The 23,934-nt window shown below is 50.7% G+C and overlaps 2 protein-coding genes across 2 annotated transcripts in view; one reads left to right on the top strand and one right to left on the bottom strand.

Annotated features, from left to right (window-relative positions):
- The first annotated feature begins 4,371 nt into the window (after positions 1 to 4,371).
- Positions 4,372 to 16,939, top strand: Cyp11a1 (cytochrome P450 family 11 subfamily A member 1). Its single transcript, XM_020165624.2, has 9 exons — positions 4,372 to 4,717; positions 7,786 to 7,941; positions 9,541 to 9,740; positions 10,834 to 11,037; positions 12,041 to 12,198; positions 14,965 to 15,131; positions 15,398 to 15,476; positions 15,951 to 16,148; positions 16,581 to 16,939. Exons 1-9 carry the CDS (start codon positions 4,449 to 4,451, stop codon positions 16,710 to 16,712), a joined length of 1,563 nt encoding a protein of 520 aa, XP_020021213.1. The 5' UTR covers positions 4,372 to 4,448; the 3' UTR covers positions 16,713 to 16,939.
- A 1,520-nt stretch (positions 16,940 to 18,459) lies between these two features.
- Positions 18,460 to 23,934, bottom strand: part of Ccdc33 (coiled-coil domain containing 33) — a 102,407-nt gene continuing 96,932 nt past the window's right edge. The window contains 8 exon segments of the mRNA XM_020165653.2: positions 18,460 to 18,630; positions 19,354 to 19,467; positions 19,806 to 19,892; positions 20,916 to 21,082; positions 22,095 to 22,188; positions 22,277 to 22,408; positions 22,595 to 22,683; positions 22,959 to 23,124. Of these exon segments, the coding sequence (XP_020021242.2) occupies positions 18,508 to 18,630; positions 19,354 to 19,467; positions 19,806 to 19,892; positions 20,916 to 21,082; positions 22,095 to 22,188; positions 22,277 to 22,408; positions 22,595 to 22,683; positions 22,959 to 23,124 (972 nt within the window). The 3' untranslated portion in view covers positions 18,460 to 18,507.

Here is a 23,934-nt window from a genome sequence, read left to right as displayed (position 1 = left end):
AAGATGAAATGGGAATAGTACATGTGAAATACCCTGTACCTGGTAAGTGTTCACTATATTCCATCCACATAGATGAGGCCTGTGGGACTCACCCAAGACCAAGCAAGCGAGGTACTCTCTCTCTCTTTCTCTCTCTTTTTTTTTTTTGGCGGTGCTGGGGCTTGAACTCAGGGCCTATACCTTGAACTACTTCACCAGCCCTTTTTTATTATGGGTTTTTTTTCGAGATGAGTCTCCAGAACTATTTGCCCGGGGCTGGCATTGAACTGCAATTCTCCTGATCTCTGCTTCCTGAGTAGCTAGGATTACAGGCATGAGCCACCAGCACCTGGCTCACTCTTCACTCTTATAGAGGCCCAGCGAGGTGAGGGTAGGGCCTCACAGTCCCCGGGAGTCACTTCCCTTCTGTGGTCCTTGTTTCTGCCCTCTCTCATCCTGAGCTCTGTTTATCACTACCAGGCATGGCATCACTGTAACGAACTTTCTCTGGATCTGGTCTGTCTCCATGGGCCCTGTTCTTCTATCCCCTCTCCCACCTGCAGGCCTGCCTCATCTGTACCCTCCTACCTGGCCTCTTCTTTTCTCTCTGCTACTTCCTGCCTGCATAGGTTTCCCTCATTTTGCCCCAAAGAAGGAAAGTAAATGTTGTCCCACCCAGGTACTGTCCAGACCCTGTCCTCATGGCCACACATTTCAAGGTGAAGGTCATACCCATGATTCATGGAACACAGTCTGTGCCAGGCCAGAGGACAATGTCCTCTGACGCACAGGAACCCTACCAAGCAGCTCATCTGGCAGAAGTGGATAGTCACTTTCAGAGAAGCCATGTGCCTGTCTCAAGGCCATCAGCTGAGCCATAGCCAAATGTGGTTGATTGGGGCCTGTGATGTGGCAGAGGGAGTCCCTCGATGTGTCTTTCCACTTCCCTCTGGAACTAACCTTCTAATGCTTCGTTGCAGAGTAGGAAGTCCAGCAGGCTGTGGATGGAGACTCCTGACATAAGCAAGTGTGTCCTGGGCACACTTCCTTAAGGCACCTGATATACCAGGACAAAAGGGCACCAAGACCCACAGCTACAGCAAATATGGACGCCATCCCAGACCCCGTGGACACCTCACTAGTACTGAATGTATCATGGCTCTGCACTTGGGACCTGTCCTCTCCAACTGGCTGCTGGCTGTCTCCTGCCTTCTGTAAATGTTTCCCCTTTGCTCTCTTTCCTGAAAACATCTTCTCTCACCAAGCCTCAGCCCATGGAGGTCACTTCATCCTTCTCCTTGAAGGCTTAGATCCTTCTTAGACAGGCCCCTGCTCATGGCTGTCCTGCTGCCTCCCCAGATTGTGCCTTCCTGTGGGCAGGGTGCTCAGATCCCTTGGACCCTGCTCTGCACCCTCACGCAGAAATGCCAGACGCTGCAGGTGTCACAATAAATAACTACATGTGTTCCCACACCCTTTGGTTGGTAAACACATGGCCTGATCATCCAAGGTGATTTCTGAATCTTACATGAGGAACACACAGAGCACATATTCAGTGGACAGACTGATGCAGTTTCTACAAGTTCAGGAGCGTGGAATTTCCCCTGATTACGGGGAAGCACCTAAGATGATTTTGGTGAAAACACAACAGAAGGCTCATATAGGAATAATAAGAGTTCCAGGAATAGAGGAGAGAGAAAATGGAGTGCAAAAATTATGAAATAAATTATAGAAGAAGATTTCGGGGAATTTGAGGCTGTGTGTTTCTAGATTGAAAGGGCTTATCAAGGATCCAGCCCAAGAACTGATGTAACAAGGCACACTGTGAATCTCAGAGCAGCCAAAATACAGAGAGGGTCCTCCTAAGAGCTACCTGAGTGGAGTAAAAAGGGAAAATGTGAGAATTCGGGAATCAGCGCCTACACCTTGAGCCATTTCACCTGCCTTTTTTATGTGAAGGGTTTTTCAAGATAGGGTCTCTTGAACTATTTGTCTGGTCTGTCTTTGAACCATGATCCTCCTGATCTCTGCCTCCTGAGAGGCTAGGATTACAGGCCTAAGCCACCGGTGCCTGGCTTCAAAAATTATTTTAACAAATTAGAAATTATTTCCAACCTTGAATTCTATTTGGACCTTGATCCTTCTACCTCCGCCTCCCCAGTAGCTGGAAACCACGAGCTGCAGTTGGTAGCAGTCTCCATCATAAACCGTTTTGCCCTCTTTCTATCAAATGGGACTTTCTTTGTTCCCAGAATGTCCCCTTAATGGGTTAAAGTCTACAGAACATAAATTAGAAGTAGGATGACTCAAATGATTGACTTAACTGTTTGAATTGCAAACAGTAAACATGAAATGAAAGATTGTGGTCTTTTAGCAATATAGTTATTTATTCTTTTTTTTTTTTTTTTTGTGGTACTACAGTTTGAACTCAGGGCCTACACCTTAAGCCACTCCACCAGCCCTTTTTTGTGATGGTTTTTTGAGATAGGGTTTTGCAAATTATTTGTCTGGTCTGGTTTCCAATCGCAATCCTCCTGACTCTGCCTAGGATTACAGGTGTGAGCCACTGGCGCCTGGCTAGTTGTTTATTATTGAAGCAGTCATAATTCTTAGTTGTTACAATAGAATTCACTGTATCTCAGATGTAGCAGGGAAGGAATTTATGAGGAGGGACTATGTAGTTCACAACGTCTCTAGGAGGGCAACTAGTCAGTCAGGCTTATATACCAGGGGGTCAGGAATATCACTCAAATCACATCCCAGGGGTGCCTTGGTGGCCTACCCACTGCCCCCACAGGGTTTAGGTCACAGCAGCTGGCCTGGGTCGGAGGTCTCTGCCAGCCCATGTGTGCATCCTACCTCTTTTTCTCTTTTTTCTTTCCTTCCTTTTTTTTTTTTTTTGTGGTACTAGGGATTGAATTCAGGGCTTCCAGCAGGCTAGATAAGATAGGGTCTCTGAGCTAACTTTGCTTAGGTTGGTCTTGAACCTGAGATCCTCCTGCCTCTGCCTCTGGAGTAGCTGGGATTACAAGTATGCATCATCACACTGGGCCTGCAGCCCAGTTTTAAAGGTTTCTCAATAAATCAGTTTCTGCCTTCTGTCCTGAGAGGGACAGAGATGAGGATCTCTATAAAATCCATGGGAGTTCAAGCCCAGAGTCTCCAGATGTTTTGATAAAAGCCAGGGCCATGTTAATTGGCCCCATAAATGGAGAGTTGGGTGGCTGCCACCAGGATCTGTGGAACTACTGTTCAGGTGTGGCAGGGCTGTCATCCTTGATAAGACCCAATGGAATTTGGCCCTCCCCTGCCAGATGGCAGTGACTTGCAGAGCTTCCAAGGGTCATTGTCTTCCTGTACTGTTTCCCCACCCTCTTTACACTGTTGACCTGGCTTGCACTCTGCCAGTAGTGATAATCCATTCTTCCTGAAGCCAGGGGTCTCCTTCTCCTTCCTGCAGTACCTACAGAAGGGCAAAGCCGCACCAAAGCTTATTTCGGTTTAAGTCCTACTTATTTGTCGGGGTTAACTCCTATCCCCTTGCTTTTCTAGCATTCTGCTAGAAAAGGATGCAAATTTTTGTTCACGTTTTTTGAAAAACTTATATTCAATAAAATGAAAAACAAAAACAAAAACAAACCACAAGTGAGTTTTGGCATGTAAACACATAGCAGAAGAAAGAACATTCCTAGGATTCCAGAAAGTTGGATCATTGTCCCACGAGAGAACCACTCCTAACGTAAATTCATTTTTGTCAATCCTTGACTCTTACCCAAATGTACCCCAGAAGTATGTACTTGTCCGTGTCTGGCTTCTTTTTCTCTCAACATTAAACTCTTAGAAAACTTTACTCTTCTCATTTGTCCTTTTCCTTGGAGTTTTATAAGAACAAATATGGTCATTTAAAAAACAATAACAGCAACACCTGCCAATTTTACCATTTTCAGAGAATATATGGGGATTTTTATTTGTTTGGCAATTTATGACCACACACATATAAATAGTAGGGCTGTAGAAAGATGTATGGTACCCCAAAGCTGGCCAGGTGGCTCTGACCTCCCCTTGGGGTCCCCCAACCCCCCATCCCAGGCTGTCCATAATATTGAAGGATGTCTGTGGACTCTACCATAGGGACCAACAGAAATCCCAGCACAAAGACATGGACAAGTATGTCGGTGGCCTGGCAGGACCTGCACAGAGGACAGAGACCAAGATGCTCCCTGTCTTGGGGCATCTCTCTGGCCATAGAAATTCTAGACTGAGACTTCGTACCGTACCCGGTGTTGGGGAGGGGTTGTGCGGGCCCCGCTGGCAGGAGGAGGAGGAGGAGGGAGGTCGTTGCTTCATTAGCTCCTCCCTTAGCCTTGAGCTAGTGGTTATAAGTGTGGCCCTGGGGCCCCGGGTCAGTGTAACCCCAGCAGGCTCTGCCGCAGCAAAGAGAAGGTAGAGTGGCTGGCAGTCAGGACAGCATGCTAACCAAAGGACTTGCTCTGCGCTCAGTCCTGGTCAAGAGTTGCCAGCCTTTCTTGAGTGCTACCCTTCAGAGTCCAGGGCATCCCAGGGCACCCACTAGAGGAGGAGCTGGCGTCTCTACTCATAGCCCACGCCCCTTCAAAGAGATCCCTTCCCCTGGTGACAATGGATGGATAAACCTGTACCATTTCTTGAGGGGAGAAGGCGCACACAGAATCCACTATCACCATGTTCAGAATTTCCAGAAGTATGGTCCCATTTACAGGTAAGCCTGGGTGGGGTGGGGAGGTACAGGGGCCCAGGCAGCCCTCTCCAAGTGGCTTGGGTTTGGGTTCTGGACTTCTGCCTACTTTCTGATTTTATTTCTTCCATGACAGGAGATGGTGGTGGGAAAGGCAAGGCCTCCCATTTCCTGTCGGAGTCTCAAACCTTCCCCTTTCTACTTCATGGTGGGAGGGGGCCGTAAGAGAACAAGCTGCCTGAATGCTCCCTCTACCCTTGATCTTCTGGATGTCCTGTAAGGGGAGTTTGCTATCTTCATAGTTAGGTGCGGTGACTGAGGCTCAGGCCACCTGGCTGCTAATTAAATCCCCATCTTGCTGGAGGTGCTGAGGTCATCCCAGGAGCAGCTGCTTCTGTTCCCTTCCTTCCCCAAGCATCTGCTTGACTTTTTTTTTTTTTCTTTTATTATTCATATGTGCATACAAGGCTTGGGTCATTTCTCCCCCCTGCCCCCACCCCCTCCCTTACCACCCACTCCGCCCCCTCCCTCTCCCCCCCACCCCCTCAATACCCAGCAGAAACTATTTTGCTCTTATCTCTAATTTTGTTGTAGAGAGAGTATAAGCAATAATAGGAAGGACCAAGGGTTTTTGCTGGTTGAGGTAAGGATAGCTATACAGGGAGTTGACTCACATTGATTTCCTGTGCGTGTGTGTTCTGCTTGACTTTTGCTAGGAGAACGAGCCTTGAACAATTTGGCCTCTGAGACCTCAGGGTCTATGATTTGACTCTGGTGTAGTAGTGTCTAAGGTTAATAGTCTTCGAGCTATTTCTGTCTTCAAGCAGTTTCAAGGCACAGGAGGTGTGTTAGGGACTGGGAGAAGGGACCAGGAGGGACTGTGCATTTTACTTTAAGTGACAGGGTCTTTAACAACTCAAAGAATTCTCATAGGAAGGTCATGATAGGAAAGGGTACAGATGTGATGTGTTGGCTGGCTTGAGGTGTGGGGCGGCTGTGGGAGTCAGGCTTGATTGTGTTGGGGTCTCACTGCTTCCTCTGTCCCTCTCCTACAACCCTTTTGAAGTCCTAATCCCGGTTTTCAATACTTGTTGGAGGCAGGAAACACCCACCTCCAGGGCTGGGCTTGGGAGAGGATGACTCCTTCCTGTGTCTCCCCTTCTTCCTCTCTGTCCTAGGTCCCTCTGTGCCTCTGTTCCAACTTCACTCCCTGTACACCCCATTCACCTTCCCTGCTTTTTTTCCTCTCTCTCCTTCCCTAGCCGTAGGAAAGCCTTATTTTATTAATCCTTTTCTGTTTGCCCAGTCACTTTGTTTGAGTTTTGGATGTCCTTGAAGTTGGTGTTACAATCCCCATTCATGATGGCAAAACTGAGGCCCGGGGAGGAGGGGAAGGCTCTTACTAAAGACACACAGCTCATCAGACAAAGCCAGGACTAGAGTCTGAGTTGTGTGGCTTCCAGTTCTGAGTGTCAGGATTATATTACAATTTACAGCAGACAAGAACAAATGAAAAATTCAAATCAAATCCAGTCTTAACTTGGGTAATATCTGAGTACTGCTAAGAATGTAAGTCTGTTATATTTGCTATGTGGTTTTGTCCCACAAGGCATGGAAGACTTCTTTCCTTTTCTAAGATAATTTTAAATGGCAGCACTGAAGTCTTCTGCACAGATAAGCTATGTTTTTAGGCCAGTTCTTTAAGGCAAACATGGAGCCTGCTGGGGGATTTTTGCCCTAATAATGTTTTGATGAACATCTGTCTTCCAGAAAAACTGCTGATATCAACATCATTGCCTTGGGCGACATTCCCAGAACTGGAATTGATAATATTAATAGCAGTTCAAAGTCTTTGGAGCTGGACCAGGGATATGGAGCTAGTTAGTATAAGGTCACTTGAGCTGGAAAAACACTGAGGGGGTTTTTTGGGAGGCCATGAGCAAGCCAAGGCCAAGACTACGGAAGTTAGGTCCATGCCTGTGGGGTGGGGGGAGGGATAAAAGGAAGTAGAGAGATGGGGATAGATAGAGAAGATAGAGGAAAGGAGAGCGGGAGGGAGGGATGAAGAGGGGGAAGAGGGAGAGAGAGAGAAGGAGAGAGCATACTTGGCTTGTATCTGTGTATCTTACTATATTTTGCCTTAAACTAGATCTTCAATTAAGTTTTCTTAGGCAAAAGATGCAAGGAAGAAGTGAACCTTTCTGATTTTTGGAGGAGTTGTGTGTATGTGTATGTATACATATATACGTGTGTATACATAAGTGTGTGTGTAATGTATATATAGGTTTACACAACAGAAATTTATTGGCTTCTAGTTCTTGAGCTAGAAGTCTGAGATCAAGGTGTCTACAGGGTTGGCTTCTCCCGGGGCCTCTCTCCTTGGCTTTTAGACTGCTGTCTTTTCCCCTTGGCTTTACATCCCTCTATGTCTGTCCTAATCTCTTAAAAGAACACTATCATGCATAACAGTTACATTTTAATAGAAAAATGTCTGCATTTATACTTGGGTCCTGATGTTTAAGTGGTGTTTTATTCTAAGAGAGGCAAAGGGCTCTTGAGGCTTGGTGACCACTCTTAGAAATTTAATCCCAGGGGGACTGGTTGGCCTGGATAATGGCCTGCCTAAAAAGCTGCAGGAAGTCATTCCAGGGCACTCACTGCAGGTGACATGGAAGTGTGCTTGAGCCCTGTGTATGTGTGTGGGGGGGAGTGGTGAGAGGCTGAGATTTCTGAGGGTGTGGACACAGGAAGAATGGGTGTGAGACAGTCTTGATGGCCCGTGGAAGGCTCTAGAGTGTGTGAGGGGGCTCATCCTAGAAGGTATGCTGTGTGACACAGCAACAGCGACCATGAAGCTGTCACTCAGAGTGCTTTACAATGGTCACATGTATACCACATATTTTGTCCTTCAGCACCTCCACGAGACAGGAACTATGTCCCTTTCCATTTTACAGACCAGAGAAACAGACTCAGTGAGGTGAAAGGCTTTGCCTCAAGCCCTACAGCCATAAAGCTCTGGCACCAGCAGTAGCAGTCAAGGGTCTCCCTGGCTGCCTCAGATCCTGACATCAGCTTTTTTCCTGCCCCTCCAGGGAGAAGCTCGGCAGTGTAGAGTCCGTTTATATCATGGATCCTGAAGACGCGGCCTTGCTCTTTAAGGCTGAAGGTCCCATCCCAGAGCGGTATCTCATCCCACCCTGGGTCGCCTATCACCAGTATTACCAGAAACCCGTGGGAGTCCTGCTGAAGTGAGTTTGAGGTCACACCCGGGACTGGAGGGATGTGATGGAGAGCTGTGCTGCTGACCTCCAGGGGGAGTGTCAGGCTGAAGAGCTTCATGAATAATTAAAGACCTTGCAAAGTCTTTATTTATTGCTTTAATCATGAAGTTCTACCTTACAGAGCACCCACGATGTGCCAGGCTTTGTGTCAGGTGCTGGGGGTGCAGTGACAAATAGAGAAGGGCCCTGTCAGGGTGAGTCGCACACAAGCTGAAGGGACGGTGAGAAGTAGGGAAGTCTGTATCGATCAGTGTAGTGGATACTGTTTTCTATCAAACTGCTGATCAAAAATGTAAGATGTGTCCATATCAAGTGTTGGCAAGGCCACGGAGCGACTGGAGCTCTCACCCATTGCTGGCGGGAGTATAGACCAGTGCCTCTGTTCGGAAGGTCGGTGGTACATTATCTCCTGAAATCGACTGTTCACGTACCCACGATGCCCCAGCTCTGATTTTGGGAATCTCCCCCAAAGAGTCTCTCAGGGGGCATGAGAAATGTTTGCCCTGGAGCTGTCATACTAGCAAAACCCAGGAAGCCACCAACTTGCCCAACAGGGGAGTGAACAAATGAATGGTGACTCACAACAATAGAGAACTGTTTAGAAACGGAAAAAGCAAACCCCCCAAAGCATGACTGCTGTTTTAAGAAGTTCCTTTCAGGAACTTAGATAGATTGTATAAAACCATACACACACAAAAAAGAGGGAGGGATTCAGGTTGGGGGAGTCACTGTGTGAGGGAGGAAGGGTGTGGAAGAACCAGGTAGTCCTTATGAGTTTATAATAACATTTCTTTTTCTTTCTTTTTTTTTTTTTTGCAGTACTGGGGTTTGAACTCAGGGCCTACACCTTGAGCCACTCCACCAGCTTTTTTTGGCGATGGGTTTATTTGAGATAGGGTCTCACAAACTATTTTGCCCAGGCTGGCTTTGAACCTTGATCCTCCTGATTTCTGCTTCCTGAGAAGCTAGGATTACAGGTGTGAGCCACTGGTGTTTGGCTATAATAACATTCTTATATCAAACAAACATCAAAAAAAAAATCCTCCAAATTACAAAAAAGGCTTTGCATGGATCATTTTAGAAGTGTGCCTTGAACCAATTCTAAGTTCACCTGAGTTCCACCCCCACTGCAGTGAATACCAGGGCACTTTTGGGGTACCAAGGAGAGGGTGGTGAATTTCATCTGTGCAGGAGTGAGAAAAGGTGGTGTAGAGGGCCCTCGATGGTGAAGGTGAGCATGGGCCAGGAGGCACGAAAGGGAAGTGGCGCAAAAGGCAGGCCTACATATGGCAGGGACTTGGACGGCTTAGAGTGGCTTGAAGGGTGATGGGTCCAGGAGTTTTTTGGTCTGGTGGCAGCAGCAGCAGTCGTGGGGATGGAGAACAGTCAGAGTTTGGTTCTCCTTCACCCACTTTCTTCCTTTCTCCTCTCCTAGGCCAGGAAGAGCAGGGAGGAGGTGGGAGGCAGAGGATGTTGAGAGGAAGCAGTAATGCCTCAGCTCTCAGCCCCTGAGAGCCAGACCTCGGGTTTCGTCCATGGGGTCTTGGGGGGTCTGTGTTTCCGTAGGACATCGGAAGACTGGAAGAAAGACCGAGTGACCCTGAACCAGGAGGTGATGTCTCCAGAGGCCACCAAGAACTTCGTGCCACTGTTGGAGGCAGTGTCTCGGGACTTTGTCAGAGTCCTGCACAGACGCATCAAGCAGCAGAAGTCTGGAAATTTCTCAGGGGACATCAGTGATGACTTGTTCCGCTTTGCTTTTGAGTGTAAGGGTCTTGCACCAAGCGGGCAGGGGTCTGGGGGTGGAGAACCAGCATTCACTCTCTCACCAAGACCCAACACAGATCCTGAAGATGTGTTGATTGGCTTCTAGGAGAAGCTGCTGGATACGCCCCTCCCATCAGCCACCCAGAGGGCAGTGTAGCCCCCTCACCTGATGTTCTTGCTGGGGGTGGGGTCTCTAAATCATAGATCCTCCCTTTTTTTTTTCTTTTTTTGTATTGTTTATTTATTTAGTTATTTTTATTCATATGTGCACACAATGTTTGGGTCATATCTCCCCCCTTCCCCCACCCCCTCCCTTATCCCCCCCGCCCCCTCCCTTTCCCCCCACCCCATTGCTACCCAGCAGAAACTATTTTGCCCTTATCTCTAATTTTGTTGAAGAGAGAGTATAAGCAGTAATAGGAAGGAACAAGGGTTTTTGCTGGTTGAGATAAGGATAGCTATACAGGGAGTTGACTCGCATTGATTTCCTGTGCATAGGTCCTCCTTGACACCATCCTCCAGAAGCCAGAGCATGGCTTAGTCTTTTGTTCTGTAAGAGTCTCTCTCCTGAGAAATCTGGTAGGAGAAAGGAAGGCTGGGTGGTTTATCTGAGCCGGGCATTGAAGGATATGTAGGAGTTATCTATACAGAGTAAGGAAAGTTGTTGTGACTGCTTAGGTTCAGTCAGACTGGGTCTTAGATGGCCAAATTACCCAGGGATTTATGGCCTCAGTCTCCCATTTGAGCCATCTCAGGGAGTATTTAGCCAATCCAAACAATCATGATAAGAAATCCTTCTTAGAGGACAGAAGTTTCATCCCAGCCCAGTTCTCTCCTGGCTCTGTGGAAGGCCCAACTTCCCACCAAGAGATCCTTTTCAGGGTCTTCCACACCTCCCCTCTGAGGATCTGGTAGCCAGAGGGCAGCCTTCTTCCATCTTGCTTTCTTAGACCTTGGGGCCCAGGCCTTAGTTTCTTTGCTGGAGGAAGTGGGGCTGGGGGTGGGGGTAGGGTGGGGCAGAGGAGGTCCTGGGAGCAGAGGCTCTCAGATGGCTGGGTTGGAAGGAGTTCTCAGCCTCAGCCTCCCTTCCAGCCATCACTAACATCATATTTGGAGAGCGTCTGGGGATGCTGGAGGAGATCGTGGACCCCGAGTCTCAGCGGTTCATTGATGCCATCTACCAGATGTTCCACAGCAGTGTCCCCATGCTCAGCCTGCCCCCAGGCCTCTTCCGATTCTTTAGGACCAAGACCTGGAGGGACCATACGGCAGCATGGGACTTGATTTTTAGCAAAGGTGAGGACTCCTCTGGTTGTTCTCTGGACAGGGGAGCTCCCCCACAGTGGGAAGAGAGAGAGAGTCAACTGGAAATACCAGGCCTTGGGCTGCCTCTTTGTCCCAAGCTTTGTCAATGGCCACTGACTTGCCACGGAGGAAACCCACCCTCTGGTGGGCAGGGATGGGTGTCAAGAAGGCCCTGGAGGCCTTGGGATGGAAGCTGGCTATTGGGGTGATTGGATTTTTCTGGAGAAAGAAGAGTGAAGACATCCTGAAAGGAATTCACGGTGCACGTGGTTGAGTGCCAGCATCTGAGAACAGCTGTTCTGGGTGTCAGGAGGATTGGGTGGAGAGGGTTAGGTGGAGTAGGGTGATTGAGGTGTGATAGAATCATATGCCACAACTGTCCCTTTTACCCAGGTCACTGGACATGTAAATACTTCTGCACTTCCATTTCTTTGTCTGAAAAGTGGGTGTGATGTCACATACTTCGTAGAATTGTCGTCAAAAATTAAGCCAGACACCAGTGGCTCATGCCTTAATCCTAGCTACTTGGGAGGCTGCAATTGGGACCCCAGGAAAGTGGGGTCAGGGGTGGGTGGGGAAATTAGTGAGTCCCCATCTCAACCAGTAGCTGGGCACAGTGGTGCAGTGGTGCACACCTGTCATCCTAGTGATGATAGGAATCTTAAAATAGGATTGAGGATTGAGGTCCAGGCCAGCCTGGGCAAAAAGCAAGAGCCTATCGCCAAAATAACCAGAGCAAAAGTCTGAAGAGGTGGCTTAAGTAGGAGAGTGCCTGCCTTGTAAATCTGAAGCCCTCAGTTCAAGTCTCAGTACTGCCAAGGTGGGGAAAACAAGAAAGAAATGACATATTGGAAGACTTGGTACAGAGTGGACACTCAGTAAAATGGCAGCCTACAAAGCACGGGGTTCCAGAATCCACAGCCTTCCCCAAAAATGACCATCCCCTTCCTCTGACCTACAGGGGACCTCACACTGTTCTTTCTTCTCTCCATAGCTGACAAATACATCCAGAACTTCTACTGGGACTTGAGACATAAAAGAGACTTCAACAAGTATCCCGGCATCCTCTACAGACTCCTAGGAAGTAACAAGATGCCCTTTGAAAACATCCAGGCCAACATAACCGAGATGCTGGCAGGAGGTGTGGACACGGTGAGTGGCAGTAGGGCAAGTCTTCAGCCTCCCTGTGCCCATGTGCCCTCCCCTGCCAGCAGCATTGTCTGAAGTCTTGCTATTCAAGTGGTCCTCCCCACTGTGGGATGTGCCTTCCTCTCCTGGCTCCATTCTTTAAACACTAATCTCCTAGGAGGGTTACTCACAAGGCAAGACTCAAGACTGATCAGCCATTTTTTGGGGGGCCCAGTAGAAGGGAGTGACTGGACATAGGAAGTGTGTGGAGCCTTTAAAAGCAACACCCTTTGGGGGGCCTGCTTTGTGGAAGCTCAGCTGCTGAGGGCCATGTCTCCCTGGCCCGAGTCCCTCACTCTGAGAGGAGGACCCAGCTCACTTAGACCCAGGCAAATAGGCATGTCCTCAGAAAACTTGGCGGGGCAGGGGGCAGTGGAAGAAGTCTTGGGTTTGTCTTCCAGGTCCTTTCTGTTGTTCCCCTTCTTCCCTTCTAGGCCATGGTGCCCTAATGCCCGGAGGCATCTACTGTGCCCGCACAGTACCCTGGAAACTTCTTTTCTTGAACACTGAAACCAGTGCACCTTCCCTTCTTCTAAATTCTTACACTTCGGCACTCTAGGGGGGGCAGTGTTTATGGGTAATTAGTTAGGACACAAGCCCTAAGATGGTAAAGGTGAACCTCATGAACCTCCAATATTCTTACATTGCTCAGAGACGAGGAATGTATTGGTCTGCCCAGGCTGACGTAACAAAACAGAACAGACAGTCTAGCTCCAATAATAAAAATGAATTTCCCATAGTTCTAGAGGCTGAAAGTTCAAGATCAAGTGTTGGCAGGATTGGCTCAATCTGAGGCCCTATCTTTGACTTGGAGACGGCCATCGTCTCCCTATGTCTGCATGTGGGCTTCCCTGTGTATGTGCTGTGTTTTAACCCTCTCTGTATTGCAAGGATGTCAGTTGTTTTTGGCTCAGGACCCATATTAGTGATCTCCTTTTCCCCTTATCTCCAAATGTAGTCACATTCTGAGGTACTGGGGGTTGGGAAATTAGACATGTGAACTTGGTGGGGGACACAGTTCAGCTCATAGTGAGGCAGTGAAGTGGGCAAAAGTCTACCACACATCATAGGGATGGACGACAGACTCACGGCCAGCTACTGACAGAGCTCAAAGGAGAGGAAAGACTAACATGAAATTGCAGTTGCTCGAGGGGCAGTTTGGTTCCTGCCATGAGATGAGTGCTCCCACTTAGTGGGGCAGCCTCAGTTCTAGTCATGGGCAATTGCTCCTGATTGAGGGGTAGCCCCATCATGGGGTGATCTGCCTGCAAATCTCACCATTCCTGAAATCTTGAAAATATCTTATTCTGACTTTGGTATATTATACCTTGAAGAGGGATGAGAGAGGTTAGGTAAATTTAGGGCTAATCAATATTAAATCACTAGTTTTTCTACAGATATTCCTTAAATGATTAACATGTGTACAGAGTTGGGCATGAATCTACCCCAAAGTTAAAGGCAGTAAAAGGAGACAGCTGCAAGGTGAAGGTAGAGATGTCAGGCTTTTATCCTGTTGTTAGTGACCCATCAGGCATCTGCAGGCCTAAGTGAAGAGTCAGTGCTTTTAGCAAAAGCAGCCTCAAAGTCCCTGTTACACTAGTAACTGTGTTTCTATTATCCTCCTTTTTTAGGGGATGAAACTGGGCATAGCGAGGTTAACTTGGCCAATGTCACACAGTTACCTTATTAACAGGTATCTCCCAAGGACCTGTTGTGTGGCATACCTTGGAGGTTCTGACACACACACACACACACACACACATTCATGATTGGAGATTATTTCTGGGCTTTGGGAGTTGTGTACAGCTGTGTTTTGCTAGAGCTCTGGGGTGCTAGAGGAGCACAGGTAGGTGTTGAGAGGATGCTGGAGGTCAGGCCAGGGCCTCTGTACTTCATCCAGAGGCTTTGGGAGCTAGGCAAGGATTGAGAGCTGAAAAGGGACTGGATGACATTGTTTAAATTGCTGCCCCTCTGGGAGGAAGAAGTAAGGTATCCCAGCCTCTTGGGCGAAAATATGATCCTTGTGTGCCAGCAATCCATGCCCTAGCCCCAGGAGGGAGGGAGTTCCAGTCTGGGATCCCCAAATAGGCTTAGGCTTGGTCCGTCATTATGGAGGAATGTGGGCCTGTGGGGTTTGAGGAAGGTCACTGATCAGTGGAGGACCACTGGCCACAAACTGGTTTATATTCAGTTTATATAGCTGCTTATTCTCAGTATATCCCCACATTAATTGCATCCTGGGTAGAAAACAGATCTGTGGGCTGGTTTTGGTACCTTTGAGCCTTGTTTTATGCTCTGCTTCTGTGTTTGGGTTAAAGATAACGTTTGGGGAGTTCTGCAGGGGAGCAGGTGGTGTTCGATGAGACAGCAAAAGGAACAGCAGTCTTTTCAGTGCACACTCCTTGTCAAGATAGGATTTGCCTTCTGAAGGCCTCTGGCGTCCTTTGGAAGAAGTCATGGGCTATGTAGATGACATTTCACTGGCTGCGGGGGATGGCTAGGTGCTGGCAACACAGATGAGGGCAGGGGCAAGCGCTGCTCTAACCATGCCTGTCTGGGCCACAAGAAAGCCTTCTTGGATATTTGCCTTTCAAATTATACTTTGCCTTTGCACATGGTGGCCTTGGAGATGGGACGAGGGTGTGGGGAGAGAGGTTTTGGAAATGGACCTCAAAGTGCTCCAGAGTGACAGGCCCTCTACGTTTTCTTCATCCCCACCCTCCCTGCCAGACGTCCATGACACTGCAGTGGCACCTGTATGAGATGGCACGCAACCTGAAGGTGCAAGAGACGCTGCGGGCAGAAGTTCTGGCTGCCCGGCGCCAGGCCCAGGGAGACGTGACCAAGATGCTGCAGCTTACCCCCCTTCTCAAAGCCAGCATCAAGGAGACACTGAGGCAAGCCCTCATCCACCCATGCCTCTCCTGCCCCCTTCCCCCAGGCAGGGCTGGGGCAGGGTTCCTAGGGTGGGCTACAGGAGATTAGAAGCAGGAAGTAAGAAGTCTGAAAGAGGCAGCTGGGAATGATGAGGATAGAAACCGAGTCCTGCCTCAGTTTCTCCACTTGGGGCTGAGATGCCAGGCTGGTGTGGGAGTGGGGATGGAGGGTATGGCCTGTGTCCAGGCTTTGGGGTCATCAGTTTCTGAGTGCCCTATTCCCACAGACTCCACCCCATCTCCGTGACCGTGCAGAGATACCTTGTGAATGACTCAGTGATTCGGAATTACATGATTCCCGCTAAGGTAGGTGCAGCCAGGAACCTTAGGCACTGCCAGTCAGACAGGGGAGGCTGGGGCCAGGCTGCGGCCACAGACAGGTGGCAATGGGGGCTTCTGTTCTGTCTTTCCTTCCTGGCACTGGGGTGCTGGTGGGGCTCTCAGCCAGAGCAGTTCAAGTATGAATGAAGAACGGAGATGGTAGGCAATGATGGCTGAAACAGCCTGGGTCAGGGGGGTGGATCTCACAGAATGCCTGGGTCTGGGAGCAGGGGAATCCCTAGATTATCCCAACCTTGACTCTGTAGCCTTCAGAGAGGCTCAGAGAGGGGCGGGGCCTTGTTCATGGTCACACAGTGGTCAGAATGTTCTGCCCTGGGTAACTGAGCAGCTATGTTGGGGAGCGGGGATGAGGGTAGGACAGTAAGGGCCTGGGAAAGCTGGGTGTTGTGCAGGACTGTGGGTGGGGCTCACTCAGATCTCTGACCACCTTGCCTCTAGACATTGGTGCAGGTGGCTAGCTATGCCATGGGCCGAGAACCTAGCTTCTTCTCCAACCCGAACAATTTCGACCCAAGTCGTTGGCTGGAAAAAGATAAGAATGCCACCTACTTCCGGTACCTGGGCTTTGGTTGGGGTGTGCGGCAGTGTCTGGGCCGGCGGATTGCAGAGATGGAGATGACCATCTTCCTTATTAATGTGAGTTGAGTGTGAAGACATCTGGGCACCGTGAGCTGGTGATGAAGTTATCAACCCTCCTCCTCCCACCTCTGTCCAGAGCCCCCAGAGTGCAGAACCAGGGTACATCTGTCTCATAATTCCCAGCTGCCTTCACTTCTGGGCTAATCCACTTACCACCCACTGGTGTCCCCTGGGAATCTGTTTCCCCCTAGTGGTGAAGAGATGGGGTGGGGAAGAGGCACTATAGACTAGTGAAGGTCAAGGCCTAAATCTAGAGAACAGAGCACCCATGATACATTTCAGACATGGTGGGGGAGTTGCATAAGGAGTTGGTAGTACACCCCGAGCTCCTCAAATACTCTCAGCAGGCCCTGCCTACAGGTGAATGAGTGTGGCATAGGGGAGACAGGCCTCTCCTCCCTTCCCTAAACCCACCATTCCCTTTCTCAGGTGCTGGAGAACTTCAGAATTGAAGTGCAACAGATTAGTGATGTAGGTACCAAGTTCAGCCTCATCCTGGTGCCTGATGAGCCCATCTTCTTCACCTTCCTGCCTTTCAAACAGGACCCAGACCAGGCATGATCAGAGGGTGGGACCACCTGACCCCCCCCTACCAGGTCAGCAGTCATGTGGGGGGTTGGCCTGGTGGGGGCCCTCAGGGTTCCTGCATCTCCAGTTCTCTGCCCCACCCCTTCTCCTTTTGGGATGATGGATTTGGCTCTCAGTGGTCACCTGCTCCAGCTCAGCTGAACCCTCCCCTCCACCACCTCTTCACCTGCCCCAGGAAGACAATAAATGGCTGAACCACAGAGAGTGTTTTCATTTCATGGACTCCTAAGTTTTCATCACTTCTGTGGACATGCTCCCTGCCCCCAAGAGTCAATAGTGGAATCAGGGGTATGCAGGTGGACCTGAGACAGCCACACTTGCAGCCATCCTTATTGTGACCCCCTTACATAAATAGAAGTTCAGGAACCAGAAAAATAGGCAAGGAAGAATCAGGATGGGTGACTTCAGAGGTGTGGACCAGTCCTGTTCTCCTTGGTGGGCCTGCTTGGCAGTGCTCCAGTAGGAGCCCCTGTGGGGTCATGAGGCCTTCTTTGCTAAGACCCAGTCAGTCTTGGGCATGGTCAGGGCTGAGGCCTGTGGGTAAGGTACCATGTTGATGAGAGGCTGGTGTGGTGATGGGCTGACCCTGGAAATGAGAGGCTGCATGCTTCCACCACCCTGCCTGATCCTTCTGTGGGTTTGCCCCAGGTCTCACCTTCTTATTCCAGACCGTATGTCCCCTTGTCCAAGCTCTGGATAGGAGTCAGGAAGACTGCAGCAGAGTGCCCATGCAGGGTTTGGACAATTTGATTCTGATCGCAGTACAGCAGCCCACTTAACTCTCACCCTGCCCTCTGAGCACCCCAGTTTCCACAATTCCTGTCTTGAGCAAGTGCCAGATCCCTGGCCCTTGGGTACCCCAGTAAGTCTTGCAAGTAGGCATGGAAGCTGGCCTAGCTTGGGACAGTGGCCCAGCTGGCTTGGCTTCTTCTACCAGAACCTACAGGTTCTGAACCACTCTTGCAGCCTTTTTGCTTTTCCCTACTCCACACCCTCTCATCTCTATCATCTCCTCCTCTCTCTCATCTCTATCTCTCCTTCCTGCTTCCTTTCTCTTCTCTGGGTCTGAGTCATTGTTGACTGGAAGTGTCAGTGCTAGAAAGCATCTCCCCGCCAAAAGCATCCAGCCCTGCATGGAATAGTGAAAGAAACAGACGTTAAGAGAGGTTTTGGGTCATCTAAGGTCACCCAACATGTTCACAGCCAGAATTTCGGCTGCTGACTCTCAGTGGGGACTCTGAGTGCTGGCCCCACCTGCCTTTCTGTCCCTGGCTACTTTTGGACGCATCTTCAGCTCGGCCTCTGCCTGATTAATGGAATATTTCACACTGATAGTGAATGATTACCACAAGAAGGCTTGGGAAGGGAAAGTCCTTCCCAAGAGTCAGTTGAATCATGGTGACATGATTTCAGACATGATACGTGTTTGGGCAGGTGGGCAGTCCTGGCTTCCCTCCTACCACTGCTCAGAGCTTGCTCTCCAGGGACATCTTCTGGATGTCTGGAAGAGGCCCGTGCCTTGATCCCTCTTCTTGCCAACCTTCTGGGTCCAAATGGCCTTTGACTTTCCAAAAAAAAAAGCAAGCTCCTAGATGTCAGGCTGCTGCATATGGTTGCAGAGCAGAGCGAGGGAAGTCTGGGAGGAGGCAGCTGGTCCCCAGGCTTCCCTGTTCCGGGAAAGAGACAAAAGCTTGTTGAGCTACAGTGTTTAATAAAGTCATCTTTAGGAATGGGGAGGATGTCCCAGCACAGTGGGGAGGAGGCCTGCTCAGGGCTCAGGTCTGCTGGGAGTTAGATCCTTCTGGGGGTCCAAGGGCCCATTGAGCCCGTTGGGCTGCAAGGGTCCTGGCTTTGAGGGTTGGTTGAGGTTCGTAGAGTAGGTCGAGGTGTACTGTGGTGTACAAAATGAGGCAAGGGTGAGTACATCCACATTCCCAGGGGCCCCGTGCTCAAGGACATCTTGCCTGGCAAGCCACAGCTCTGAGGATCCAACTCCAGTGGGCTGTGACTTCTGAAAGACTTCTAAGCCTGTTTTAGAATTGCAGGTAATACTTTCTCTCTCCCAAGCGTCCACAGAGCCCAGATGAGCCTGTAATGGCAGCCTTGAGTTCCTGACAGTCCCCTCATCCTTCCAAGACCCTTCTTGGAAGCAATGGGGCCTTGGCCAAAAGCAAAGGGCAGATGCCTCCACAGCAGGAGAAGGTTTTGGGCCAAGGTTTTGGGTGCTGGAGGCTCAGGGTTGAGCTTGGGGGGCAGTGTGAGTGGTCTGTTTGCTCCTGGGGAGCTGATAACATGGAGCCAACCTCAGCACAGAAGTCGCCTAAGAAGGCGGGCAGTGGGGAGAGTCTTGGACACTGGGAGCTGGGTGGGTGGGGCCACAAGCAACTGCTCCCATGAGGAAACCCTGTCCTAGGATACAGGCAGTGTCAGAACATTCCAGAAATTCCTGTGTAGAACCCAGTTATCTCTCATGGGGGAGAGGCTGTCTTGGCAGGGGTTCCTGTCTCCTCATATAGGTGGGGAAATGGAGCCCAGAACTTCTGATGCCAAGCCCAGGAGCTGGGTCCCCCAAATTTTCTCAGGCCCCAGGAGCTCTGCTGGAGGGGTTACTCACAGGCTGGTCTGTGATGATGGGGTGTGAGGGGTGCCCAAAGCCGTGTTCTTGCTCCTGAAGCCGTGTGGCCAAATCCTGCTTCTCTCGGCCCCAGCGTCGAGCTGAGTCCTCTAACTGCAGACACAAAGAGGGAGAAACCTCAGGGGTAGCAGGAGGACAGCAGGAGACCATATAGTCAGACAGTCTAAGACACAGATACACTTCTGCATTCCAACAGCATACTGATCCTAAATCCATACTGGTCCTTGGTTCTGGTCACAGACTGAGTCTGACCTGGTCACATAGTGAACCCTGATCCTGGCCACACTAAGCCCAGATCCTGGTCAATTACTAAGCCCTAGTCCTGGTCATAGAACTGAGTCTTGACCCTACTTGTATCCTGAGCCTCAACCTTGGTCATAGGCTGGGCTGCAAGCCCGGCCCCGCCTGAATGACCCCTGTACTCGGCCCACCTGGTTTTCCAGAGACAGAATCCGGCTGTGAGCTCGTTCCAGCTTGGCTAGGAGGTTAAACTTGTCTGAAGAACTGCCAAGGAAATCCTGTGGACAAAGTAGAAATTAATGTATGGCCCCAGCTGGGGGCAGTGGCCATGTGAGGTACCCAAGAAGAGAAAGCAGACAAGTCTAAGTTCCAAACTTAGCTCCCCATGCAGAGCCTCAGACCTGGGCTTGCCATGAGCTTTTTTCACAGCCGTTTCCCCCACGGATTTTGGGCATCTGAAGTTTTCACACATCAACTTTTGAAAAATACGAAATGCGTCAAGGAACTTCCTTTAATGAACACAAGGGGACTGAGCCGGGGGTCATTTTGCAGAGTGAAGAATCTGTGACACAAGGGTGCCTGACCCCCATGTTCTACCTGCAGTCCAGGCAACAAATGCTTCCAAACAGAACTCACCTCCTGCAAGTCCTGGGGTAAAGAGAAACACTCTCCTGTGTCCCCTTGTCCCTGCTATAATTCCAAACATTCCAAACATTCTCTCTTCGGGTTTGTGTGCAGCCTCTGGGGCCTCTGGAGTGGCCTGGGAAGTGGAGGGGGCCTGCATGTCTCTGGGCCCCAGGACACCCACCTGTGCGAGAAGGGTTTTTTCCATGCACTCGGTGTGGCCTGGGCCATCTGTTTCTCGCAGCCTCTCTGCCACATCTCCACCTGCTCCCAACTCCCCGGGGTCCACCTGGGATGGGGAAAAGGGCTCTCCAAGGTTGCACCAATCCCAGGAGGTGTTCTAGAACAGAGTTCTGGAAGACCTGGGTGAGGTCTGTATGGAAGTAAGCCAGCTGAGTGGGAAAAAGAGTCAGAGTTCAGGGGTCAACAGTTAGTCAGGGGCTTGCTCCCCCAGGATGCTAGAGGGCATAAAGGGGAAACTTTCAGATACATGCAACTCCAGGAGAAAAAAGAGCAAGCCTTCTGAGTTCATGTTCCAGGAGACACAGGGAGCACTGCAGCCCCAGTAAACCTGGAAGCCTAGCTCCTGGCCTGGTTCAACTTGGATCGGGCTGTGGGTGATTTCTAGGCACCTGGTGCAGACAGGCCTGGGTCAAGCTTGTGGTGGTGGCTCTTACCGGCAGGGCCTGCTGCTGCAGAATGATGGGGGCTGACTGGTGGCGGTTCTTGTCTAGCTCAGCCCTCAGCCTTGAGTTTTCTGCCAGCAGCATGGAGTAAAGGTCAACAGCTTGGTTCTCTCCTGTGGAACCCAGGTGAGGGCCAGAGGCTGAGAGCACAGGAAAGGCTGTGAACATGGCCATAGATGTTCATAGGGTGGGCTTTCTTGTATCCACGTCCCTGCCCTGGTCTGCCCCATCATTGCTCCTTTCTGCTCCTCTCTGCTCCCGAGCCATCACTGGCTCTCTGTTTCTAGCAGAATCAGGGCTCCACTCTACAGGTTGTCCTCGTAGGCTGTTTATAATCTGATTCCACTGTTTCTCCTACATTCCCCTCCATTGTCCTGGGTATAATCCAGCTCTTCTTATATAAGAGTCCCCCACCACTCTTATATCCTTACTCCTTGGGCTTTTGCCCCAGCGGTTGCCCTCCTTAAACCCAGACTGTGAATGACCTAAGGGTCCCACTGAGAGGTGGGCCAAGCTTTCACTATTTTAGATTCCCCTCTTCCCTCAGCAGTGAAGGCTGAGCACAGGGCTGTAAAGTCCTGGGGTGACTTTACAGGCAGCTCAGGGAAATCCCTTGCTTTGGGGCTGGCCTGAAATGGTGTCACCTGAGTCTTTCCTGCTCATGAGAGCCACCTCTGATTGGCAGTTATAGGTGGCTTTGGTTGAATGGTTGATACCAAATGGGGAGAACAAATCACTGATTTCATCAAAGGCGTCTCTGAAGACCTGGGGAGCTGAGGAAATAACCCACAAGGCCTTGGAATTGAGCTGGGAGCTGCTGCCCCAGGTGGCCCTCTTCTGGGAAAGCTGCACTCGACTTGCCCTAGTCTGCAGGGCCTCTCCCCTGGGGGCCTGACCCCTTTCTAGCCTGGCTCACACAGTGTAGTCCTGTGTCCCAAGGGGTTTCCTGGCACAAGGAAGAAGATCAGTGTGCTGTGGAAGTGCTCAGAGCCTGAGTTGGGGGAGCAGTACTGCCCTGGTGTCACTGGGCCCCACAGATGTAACTGCACACAGGCCCCTTTTTTGGGATTCTCCTGAAGCTGGAAGCTCCAGAAGGCAGGGCCTGCAGGGCAGGGCAAGGCAAAGGCTGGGGTATCCACCACTCACATCCACCTTGGGGAGCAGACCCACCCATGTGGATCTTCCCTGTTGGCCTGTTCGGTGGAGGGTGCTCGTTTCTCTCCCGTAGCCTGTCCTCCAGCACCTGCTCCATCTTCTCGATCACCTAGCAGCAGAGCACCGAGGCTGGGCTAGTTTGGGGGCTCTACCCTTGCCTGTCCACAGGCCCCCAGCCAGTGGCCCCCAGCACCTGCCTTCTCCTGGTGCCGTACAGTCTCCTCCAGTGCCTTCATCTTCTGCAGTTTGTCCTGGTACTGCTTTAGCAACACAGCCTGTGGCTGCTGAGCCTGGTACAGGAGGAGCAGCTCTTTCTCTCGGTCATTCTTCTGTGGAGGTGGGGATGGGGTGAGTGGGTGCCTAGGAGTTTTCCTTGGCCATGCGGGTCCATGCTGCCCTCTGCTGAATGCTCTGCTGGCTGCCCCCTCCCACTTGCTCTTCTCTCCAGACATATCTTCCCATCCTTATCCCACCCACCTGGCTCCCTGCCGCCCGCCCCCCCAGGCCCCACTCACCCGAATCAGTTCATTCTGCAGATATTGCACCTTGTCCTTCAGTTTCTTTGTGTCTAGCTCACTTAGCAGCAGTTTCTGCTTCATGGACACTGCTAGGATGAGTGGGGAGGCTCAGGGAGGTGGCTTTTCTCAGCTCTCACGTGCAGTGGGGGTGCACCCTGGGGCTTGAGACAAGACTGGATACTCCATTTCTTGTCCCTCAGAGGACCTAGCTGGGCAGGGACTGTGTGTTTGTGGGGTGCTCCCACTAGCCTCAGTCCAGCTGCATGCACATCTGGAGAAGGCTCCCCACCACCCTGTCTCCAACGAAGAGCCTGGGCCCAGGCTGGTGTCTGGAGGCTCTTGGCAGCCTGTGCATCCTCACCCAGGTTCTGGACCTCATCAGCTTGGGTCTTCTCCTCTTCTGCCTCCTGCTGGGTCAGGTGACCCCTTAGCATGCGGTTCTCCTCATCCAGGATGCTGACCTGTTTCCGCAGCGACAGGATGTCCTCGGCCATCTTCTGCATAGCCCGCCGGTAGTTGCTCATCTCCTGTGATGCCAGAGCCCAGAGCTGAGCCCGTGCCCCTCAGGAGCCTGTCCCCCATTTTCACCCACACTTAGGGGTCAGTGGGTCACTCCCAGGCCTATGGGCGTATAGGCTCCAGCTGTGCCCCAAGCCTTAGCAACTCCCTGGAGAGGTGGTTAGCCCCTGGTCACCATCCCTCCTGGCCACACTAGGTCAGTTACACCAATATTTCTGCTGTCCCGGGGCCACATCTATTCCTATGACAGCAACTCAGGGGAACCCAGGGCTTAGATACTAGGCGAGGAGGCCTAAGGGCAACAGACTGGAAAGGACCGGGATTAGATTTCCATGGTCTGGGTAGATCACAACACTTCCTTTCCTTTTCCCTCCTTCTTTCCCCTAACCCCGATCCCTCTCCTGCATGTTGCTGAACTGAGAAAGAACTTCTAGCCATCCCACTGAATACCAGTTAGGAGCCAACCTGGCACCAGCCCCCCAACCAGCCCAGAAGTCAGGAAGGGACCCAACGTAGGTCCAGGAGAGTCAGATAAAAGACTCAGGGTCAAGGTCAGGATCCAACTATAAGACATGGGGTGTGAGGGGGGTCAGGAAGCAGACTCAAGTCATTAGGTCAGGAAGAGCAATAATTCCACCATCTGGTGTTCACTGAGCTCTTCCTATGTCCCAGGCCTGCTTCTGAGAGTTCTATGTGCCCTTACTTGGTCTTCGCCAGCCTAGGAGGGTGGGTACTGTTGTCAGCCTGTTTTACAGATGAGGAAACCAAGGCTCAGAGAGGCAAGTGACCGGCTTCAGTGGCAAAATTAATGGGTGGCA

The sequence above is a fragment of the Castor canadensis genome, chromosome 19, assembly GCF_047511655.1.
Source record: "Castor canadensis chromosome 19, mCasCan1.hap1v2, whole genome shotgun sequence".
Classification (NCBI taxonomy): domain Eukaryota; kingdom Metazoa; phylum Chordata; class Mammalia; order Rodentia; family Castoridae; genus Castor; species Castor canadensis.
Note: the sequence above shows the minus strand (reverse complement) of the source record. Positions and strands in the feature narration are given on the sequence as shown.

Bases quoted from the DNA above. Each gene is read 5' to 3' on its own strand.
- Cyp11a1 (XM_020165624.2), top strand. From the start codon at position 4,449: ATGCTAACCAAAGGACTTGCTCTGCGCTCAGTCCTGGTCAAGAGTTGC. The intron at 9,741-10,833 runs GTAAGGGTCTTG...CCTCCCTTCCAG, and splicing joins GTTCCGCTTTGCTTTTGAGT to CCATCACTAACATCATATTT. The intron at 15,477-15,950 runs GTAGGTGCAGCC...CCTTGCCTCTAG, and splicing joins ATTACATGATTCCCGCTAAG to ACATTGGTGCAGGTGGCTAG.